This window comes from Rhineura floridana, chromosome 12 (assembly GCF_030035675.1).
Source record: "Rhineura floridana isolate rRhiFlo1 chromosome 12, rRhiFlo1.hap2, whole genome shotgun sequence".
NCBI classification, from domain to species: domain Eukaryota; kingdom Metazoa; phylum Chordata; class Lepidosauria; order Squamata; family Rhineuridae; genus Rhineura; species Rhineura floridana.
This window is the reverse complement of record NC_084491.1, coordinates 28,888,351-28,897,612: the sequence shown is the minus strand read 5'-3', so window position 1 is coordinate 28,897,612 and position 9,262 is coordinate 28,888,351. Positions and strand designations below refer to the sequence as shown.

Genomic DNA, 9,262 nt, shown 5'->3' with positions numbered 1-9,262 from the left:
GTGAGCCAATTTTAACAGGTGGGGGACATGCCATGATGATTGACAGGTTGGTGCCACAGCCCATCTGTCACAGTTGACCATGGAGGTGGGGTATGCTTCATTAGCACATTCCCTGAACGGAATGCCCTGGTGAAGCAGCACCCAAGCAGGACTGAACCCTCCCTTCGACTGTCATCACTCACTGATGTCAGCTGACGAGCAGGTGGGCCTGGTTTGGGGGGGGGAATGGCCTCACAGTGGCTGACCCCACTTCTGAATTGCTGAAGCGGAGAGGTTCTTCTACCCATGGAGACTCCCCATGTGATTTAAGTTGTGTAGAGGGAAGGCAACTAAAGGGAGCTCGAACAGCAACAGGAAACTCCTGACTCCACTGAGATACAATGAAGTCCAGTGCCACCTACTGACTAAACAACATAATAACACTATCCACACCAATCTGAAATACTTAAGTAAAAGGGATGATTTCTGAAAGTCTGATGCTTTTGAAATAAAACATACCTCAGTGGACTCATTTTTGAGACAGAATTATCCCATCCTGTAAGCTAAGAGCAAAAGACATGCCCCATCCACACACGAAGGGGGGATATCAGCCAACTTGGGGGATGCCTAAGGTTTGCAGAATTGTGAAAGGAAGAAAGACTGATCCTCTAAGGGTCTGCCGTCAAAGCAGTTCAACGAAGACTGAGCACCCTCTCAGTTGCCACAGAACATTGCCTGTTTGGGGGGGGTACAGAAAACCAGGACGGAAAACAGAATGGAGTATCCTGGCAAAGCACATCGGTGATAGGAATCCTGAACAAGAGTACGCCATGCTACAGTCTGGCTTCTCTTATCAAAATGACAATAGATGACTTTTTTTCATGCAAGCAAGCAATGGCAGAAGCTGCGGCTTCAGCAGTCAGAACCTTCATCTAGAGTGTCCTCTAAAGGATGAGATTAATTAGTAAGGAAGCCGATATAGACTGTTTTGTGCCATCTGATATTGAGTGTATATTTCTGTTTAATTTCTAAGCATCTCTGTTAGAAACAGTAGGATTTAAATATCATCCGCTCCAGGGCTTGATGGCTTAAGTTTAACCCGCCCATTACCCATCTTGTACATAAAATGGAGAATTGTGTGTGTGTGTGTGTGTGTTTACATCTGCTGCTGTCTGTCTGTTGGTCACCCCTAGCCTTTAACTGAGGTGCTATGACATTATGAAATGCTTGCCAACATTCTTATCAGTCTGAGTAAAAAGAATACCTTCAAACAGTGCAATTTCTTGGTGGGAAATGAAAGATCGGTTTGGATCTCATAGCAGACATAAGGAGTTTCGTGCTATTAGAAGGAAAGTCAATGACAGAGTCCAAAATGATTGTCAGCTGAGTGGGAAGGAAGCAAGGGCTTATCCACATGGAAGCAAAACATAGTAGTAAAAACACTTTTACGTTCATGTTCTGTTTACACAGTCCACATAGGGGGCTCTCACTGTGCTCCTGAATAATAAACAAAAGACTTGCCAGCACCCACATCAACATCAGCAACAACCAAAGCAGTATCCAGGGCCAGTCCAACGTGAGGTTCCAAACAACCAGAGTGCACAATAAAGGACCAGGCAAGCAACATGTCAGAGAAATCTACAGTCACGGTCTAATCAATCCATGGGCAAGGCAGACCAAGGTCAAGAGGCAGGTCCAGGATAGTCCCTGCTCAGGCCTGGAATCAGCAGAATATAGCACTGGTACACAGCTGTTGTTCCAGCACTGGGGTTTTTGAGCTGGAGGTGCTGGAACCACACCCCAACCCCAGCTGACTCTTATTATGCAGAAATGTCCTCAATCGGTGATCTTTACCTCAAAGGAAACCTTTACACCCAAGGAGGCTTTTTCTGTAGTCAGGAATGTCTCTGGATAGGCTAAGCTTCCAACTGGCATTTGAGGTGATGCCTTTCTCTTGGGTTTGGGACCCGTTTGGCCTCAATGTCAGAGGCTGAATTCACCCTGGGTGCAGATGGCCCTTCCTCAAGCCTTGTTGCAGGACCCTAGTTCTTTTCCCCCAGATGGAGCCTGACCCAAGGCTCGGTGTAAGGCTGGAGCCTCCTTTGATGAGGACTCTCCTGGCTGAAACCCAACAGGTTGTGAGTCTCTGCTATTTTTGTTATGATCCTCCTTAGGATTGCTCTGTATGTTTACTTTGAAGCAAGTTTCACTGTGTTCAGTGGGGCTCACTGACAGGGGAGTATGGATAGGATTGTAGCCTTAAGAAATTCAGTTGTGGAAGGACCGCTTGCAATGAAATACTGCAGGATTTGGGGGCAGGAGAGGAAGGCACACAGCATATATGATGTAAATAGAGACCTTATACTGAGTCAGGCTCGTGGTCTATTTAGATCACTACAGTAAATATTGACTGGCTATAGCTCTAGGACAGGGGTGGGGAATCTCCAGCTTGGGAGCCAAACTTTGCCTGCCAGCTCTCATTTGGCTTGTGAGGCCATTTGGGGCAAGCCACACCCACCTGCCCTACACCTGACATCATACTGACATTAGGTGTGGGGCAGGTAAGGGCAGGGCTTTAAAAGATCAATTGGGATAATAATAATAATAATAATAATAATAATAATAAATTTAATTTCTTCGTCGCCTATCTGGCCAATGGCCACTCTAGGCGACTTACAAAATTGTTAGAATACAATTAATAAAATACAGTAATACAATATAAAAACAATACATCTGCAGCAACAATATCAAAACTGGGCAGGAGGCATTACAGTTATAACAATTAACCCTCCCCGGATACCCCGAAGGCCTGCTGAAAGAGCCAGGTCTTTAAGGCTTTCCGAAACACATTTAGGGAAGAGGCGTGCCGGAGATCTTGTGGGAGGGAGTTCCAAAGAGTGGGGGCTGCCACTGAGAATGCCCTCTCTCTAGTACCCGCCAATCTGGCTGTTTTTGTTGGCGGGATTGAGAGAAGGCCCTGTGTGGCCGATCTTGTCGGGCTGCATAATTGGTGGCGTTGAAGGCGCTCTGTGAGATAAACTGGGCCGAAACCGTGTAGGGATTTAAAGGTCAATACCAACACCTTGAATTGGGCTCGGAAAACAACTGGTAGCCAGTGTAGGTCGAACAACACTGGTGTGATGTGATCTCGGCGGCGACTATTCGTAAGTAGTCGAGCCGCCGCATTTTGTATCAGTTGTAATTTCCGGACCGTTTTCAAGGGTAACCCCACGTACAGCGCATTACAGTAGTCCAAACAAGAGGTGACCAGGGCGTGTACCACTAGTGGGAGCTGGTGAACAGGAAGGTAGGGTTGCAGCCTTCCTTTGAGGTGTAGTTGGTACCAGGCTGCCCGGCTCACTGCTGAAATCTGAGCCTCCATGGACAGCCTGGAATCAAGCACCTCCATTGGCTGATAGGATGCCTTCCTCAAGGAGGGGGAAGTGGCTTCCATTCAAGGAAAACTGCTTCGCCCTCCAGAAGCTGCCCTGTGTGGCTCCTTTCTACCTCTGACATTGGAGGTAGGGAGGAGAAGCACAGCAAAGCTTGCAAAGCATAAGGCTGGCAACGCCCCTTGAGCTCCAGCTCCCAAGCTTGGGAACCTTGTGCAAGGAATTTTGGCAGCTGAGTGGGACAACCCACCAGTCAATCATATGACCTCATGTGACTGACAGGTGGGTTCCCCCACCCACATGTCAAAGTTGACCTGACAAAAGGCTGCCCACCCCTGCTTTAGGGTCTCAGGCAGAGGGCTTCTCCAGCCCAGCTACTGTTGATCCTTTAACTCAGTCTTCTCCAACCTGGTGCCTTCAAGATGCTGTTGGACTACAATTCCCATCATTCCTGACCATTGGGCCCACACTGGCTGGAGGTGATGGAAACCATGGTCCGAAACATCAGGAAGGCACCAGGCTGGGGAAGGGTACTTTAAGTAGAGGTACTAAAATTTGCTCCAAAAAAGGAAAACAAACAAACAATGCATTCGAATCAGAACATACCCATTTATTGATAACGGGGGGAAATGTTTCAATGGCAACACAAAATATAACCGGTAGTCTTATAAAACCATAAACAAAATGTCTTAAAGACAATACGAAATGCTCCCTATGGGATATATGTACACTTGGCTCAACTGTCTTCTGAGAGTTTAGACACGGCCAGCATCCTGGAATTTCTTCAGCAGGGGTTCATCTGCCCGGAGGGCAAAGGTCAAGGTGCGCTTCTGATAGTACTGGGCATCGAACTCGAGGTTATCAATCACATCGGAGAGAAGGTGGGCTCGCTCCACAGAGCATCCAGGTGCATCGTAGCTCAGGGCAGTGAAATGAACGTGGAGGTGGTAGTAGGACGGCTGGTAATGCAGGTAGACTCGCAGCTGGGCTCCGGCAATGCGAAAGCGCTTCACTATGGCTTCCTAGGGGGAAAATACCCAGAGAAGTACGTGAATGCTTTAAGCCAGCAGCGGGCAACCTTTTTTGCAACAAATCATGTCAAATTATGAGATGTTTATTTGCATTTTGTACCCTAGTCTTCAGTCTAAATACTTTTGAGAGTGGCTATTATATCAGTGAAGAAAACCCCTAGAAGAAGCAGTCATTCATAAGCAGCAGGAACAAAGACAGTCTCAGTAAAGATATGGACTCCAGGAAATCTATAGATTTAAAAGGCCCGGGCAAATAAGAAGATATTCACCTGGCAGTGATAACTTAGGGTTATCTAGCTTGGCATCGGGCGAACAATCGGGGCACCACAACACAGAAGGCCCTGTCTCCAGTCACCCCCCATCTCCCCTCCAAAGGCCAGGGTGGGGAGAGGACCTGAAGAAGAGCCTCCAAGGATAATTTATTTTTATTTATTTATTACATTTATACCTCACCTTTCTTTCATCATAGAAACCCAAGGTGGCATACATGTGGTTCCCAAGTGGTCTTCTCCCATCCAAACACTGACCAGATCCAGACCTGCTTAGCTTCAGCAAGGTGGTGGCCTCATGTGCCTTCAGACCATAGCCTGGCTAACCTTAATACCTAGGGTGAGGGGAAGGGACCTCAGACCACACCTCTTCCCCCAGGTCACACTTTCCTTGAGTGCTTTTGCCTGGCTGGAATGTGTCCTTGAACTGTAATCATGCCACTTGCTTGTCTGGAAGGAGGATGGAGAGAGCTATGGCGTGTGCAAGTGTTTGAACCTCTGACTTTTGTGTGGCTGGACTTGCTGTCCAAAGGTAAGAGTCGCATCCATTGATCAGGCCCAGCCCACTGTTGGTATGCAGCCCCCGGAAGGTTGGCCACAAGGGAATACGGCCGTGGGTTGAAAATGGTTCTCCACCCATGACCTAGTGAAGCAAGGGGAGGAAAGGTCTACATACACATATAAAAAGAGCCCTGATGGATCAGGCCAAGGGCCCATGTAGTCCAGCGTTCTGTTGCCACAGTGGCCAACCAGATGCCTTTGGGAAGCCCACAAGCAGGACCTGAGTGTTCTCCCCTCCTGTGGCTTGCAGCAACTGGTATCTTAGACTGATTAGAACCAGGATGAGGAGCCTGTGGCTCTCTCCAGAGGTTGCTGGCCTCCAGCTCCCATCAGATGCATAGTCAATGGTCAGGGATGGAGTTGTAGTCCGACAACCTCTGGAGAGAGCCACAGGTTCCCCATCTGTGGATTAGAAACTAGAGAGGAAAAGATGGTGAGAAACAGGCTGACTGCATTTTTCACTCCACAAAACTTTGCCCCCAAACCAATCAGCCAGTCCTTAGGAATACAGCTACAAAAGAACTTAAGCAGTGCAGGACTTTAAATGTTCAAAACATACCATGTACTGCATGTATTAATTTAAAAACAAAACTATAAGAATGAACCCTGGTGAGCAAACACACTCGCTTATAAAAATTCTACAGAAGCTTACTGAGGATCTGAGCTGCAAGCAGAATGCAGACAAGTAAACAAGAGGGTACTGGTGATGGGGATATGCTCTAAATCAGCGTTTCCCAACTAGTGGGCCACCAGATGTTGTTTGACTACATTTCCCATCAGCCCCAGCCACCATGGCCAACTGTCAGGAATGATGGGGATTGCAGTCCAGCAACATCTGGGGACCCAAAGGTTGGGAAAGGCTGCTAAATTTCAGTCAAGGTTAGTCTCAGCTCTGCATAACCTGTGTGTGTGATCCAATGCCAGCAATTTAGTATCCCCCCCCCAAATCATCTCCTTCCTTCATTCAGGCAAAAGTTCAAGGACGCATTGCAGCCTGGCAAAAACACTTAAGAAAGGCACAGAGCAGGACTGGTCAGAGATGTAGCTTAGTAAGAGTCCTAAGGGCCAGATAAAGAGACCTGGAGGGCTGTGTTTGTCCCCAAGGCTTGAGGTTCCCACCTATGATCTACAACCTTGCAGTGACCTCTGAATCATGTAAGCAAATCAGAAGCTGAAGCATTTTCATGAACTATTACTTTGAGATAATAGATCATCATCATCATCACTGTTTATTTGTATGCCGCCTTTCCATAGTAATCTATGCTCAAGGCGCTCACAACCATGTCCTACTTCACAAAGCTCAGGAAAAGATATTATTTCAAAGATACTATTAAGTTTTCCCTATGATGCAGGAGTAGCCACTGCATAGCCACTGCATGGAGACAAAGTGCAGAACTTATAGCCCAGCAATTGTTGTCTTAATTATTCTTTTTCCAGCTGGAGATTTCAAACACACTTATTTCAGGCAGTGGGTATAAAAACAAAATTTCTTAACTTTCTCCCCCACCTCAAATTTCTCCCATTATTCTCTAGGATGGCCACATAGGATATGTTATGTTCAGAGGTTTCATACCTAAAGTGAAACTCAACTGTACCACTAAGAAAAAGTTTTTCTCATTTTCCAAAGCCCATAAGTGATATTCACTAATAAGCAATATTCATGAATAACAAGTGATATTAGCGAAGAGATATTGACCCTAGACATTCCAGGCTAAACTTCTTCTACTTAGTTCTGTGACAACCTACAACCTAATCCTAGACATACACGGTGGAAGAGCCTGAAATTGAGTGGCATCCTCCCAAGTCCTGGTACTAAGGTTTTTGATTATGGCTACTTGCAGTTATTTTTTGTAACTGCTTCAGAACAGACAAAGGACTTTCCAGTTTGAAGTCCACAGCAGAAACAAGTTCCTGCTTGTGGGCTTCCAGGGAGCACTTAGGTGGCCACTGCAGAAAAGGGATAGGAAAGTAGTTGGATCACATATGCAACATGTAAACTTGTTATTAAGAGCCATTTTAGAGCTAAAAGAGTAGTGGGGAAGCAAATGTCTGAACATCGCTCCCTTGCAAAATATGCTCCATATGCACCAAACTAGCCTGTTTCATGCCCAACCAGTATGAACCTGGCCAGGGCCTAATATCTCACAAGGCCTGTGAGGCTCTGGTTATAGATCCACAGGGCTGGGGGATCTCAGGCTTGGGAGCCAAATGTGGCCCTTCAGGCCTCTCTTCCTTTCCCTTGGAACTCTCCCCAGGCCACACCTCTTCCAGGCCACACCCCCTCACTGGCCCAGCTTTGCACACTGAGTGTTTTTGCCTGGCTGGAATGTGTCCTTGAACTCTGAAAATGCCGCTTGCTTCCCTGGATGGAGACTAGAAAGGGGTGTGCTGAACGTGTTAGAAACTAGCCTACTGAACAATAGTAAAAATGCTGGGCTGAAAAATGCTGGTGGGAAGTAGAGACAGGGTTCTTTTGGTGATGGCCCCAGATTTATGCAACCATCTCCTTAGGAAGATGGACAGGTGAAAAAAAAAGGGCTCCTGCACCTTTGGGTAGAAGAGGGAAATTACTTGGGAGTAAGCCCCATTGAAATAAGTGAAACTAACTGTGAAGTAAACATGGATGGATTGAACTGTGTGGATCAGCTTTGCAAAAAGAACATCCCTAAATTATTCGTACAAACACAAAATTGATGTTGTTTTAACTGCTGCTGGGTAACATTTCGCTTTTCTGTGTTTGTGCATTACTGTTGTTTTGCTTGCAATGAATTTTGTGGTTTTAATGTGTTGTGAGCTGCCTTGGGAGGGATCATCCTGAAAGGTGGCAAACAAACGGTGAAATAAATGCCAGGGGCAAGATTAATCTAGAGCAGCGCTGAGACACCCGTGGCCCTCCCAGACATCCCTCACCACCAGCCACAATGTCTGAAAGCTGGAGTCCCACAACACTGGGAGAGCCACAGGTTCCCCACTCCTGATTTCGATGCTTTTCCCTGACCTAATTTTGCAAGTGTATGATGCATTTTCTGCGAGGGGAACGTTCACACACAAGCGCTCCCGCTCGTTGTCTCGATGGTACCTGGCGGCAGAAGGAAGCAGAACAGCCCAGCAACAGACGTGTCACACGGGGCTCCTTCTGTTCTGCTCATATGTTTTAACTCTCATTTTCCTTTAGCTACCTCAATAACAAGGCCTGCTGGGTGTGGTGGGTGAGTGTGGTGGGTGGAAAAGATAAATTGCTGGCATCTTTCCCTAAACGGGGACCCTTGCTTGGCTTTTATTTCTTTCCGCGCCAGCTTTATCACTCGGGAGAGTTTGGCGGGTTATAGGCTTCTATTACCGGATGGTGTAATCAGAGCTATAAACAGCAGCACTGAACTTGTCAGGGCCCTTCAGAAATACCAGGGCTCTTATTTTGCTTGGGAATGCAGCGATCCTTGGCTCAGTCTCAAACTTCATCTCTTGTGTGCAAGGATGCAGTTCTATTCTGAATTCTTCAGGGAGGGCAACAATGCAGGAAACACCCACCTGCATTTGGTTTTACTTCCTAACCATGTTTCACTTGGAAGTAAACCCTACTGTATTTCAAGATAGGGATCAATTCACATTACTCCCATTCATGAGTCACTTGCTGAGAACAGTTGTGGGTGGAGCAATGGAACAGTAAACACAAATAGCTCACTGCTTAGTAACGGTCATCAAGTGAAGCCATTTTTGTCTTCCTCCAAGTGGGGGTAGCAAAGTGTTAGCCAGCTTCAAAGAAAATTTGATTTGAAGCAACATGGTCGAGCATGGAGTCATCTTAGGCCACATTCACACCATACATTTATTCCACTTTAAACAGTCATGGCTTCCCCCAAAGAATCCTGGGAAGTGCAGTTTGTGAAGGATGCTGAAAATTGCTAGGAGACCCCCAATTCCCCTCACTGAGCTAAAATTTCCAGGGTTCCCTGGGAAGAGGGACTGACTGTGGCTAAGGAGTTGTGTGAGTATCATTTCTTTTATTCTACTTCTCTCCGGTGGTCTGCAT

General features: G+C 46.7%; 1 protein-coding gene across 1 annotated transcript in view; it reads right to left on the bottom strand.

Moving 5' to 3' along the window:
- Positions 1–3,960: 3,960 nt before the first annotated feature.
- The window catches only part of DCPS (decapping enzyme, scavenger), a 92,896-nt gene continuing 87,594 nt past the window's right edge, over positions 3,961–9,262 (bottom strand). The window contains exon 6 of the mRNA XM_061593127.1: positions 3,961–4,393. Within this exon, the coding sequence (XP_061449111.1) occupies positions 4,127–4,393 (267 nt within the window). The 3' untranslated portion in view covers positions 3,961–4,126. The remainder of the gene's footprint in view (positions 4,394–9,262) is intronic.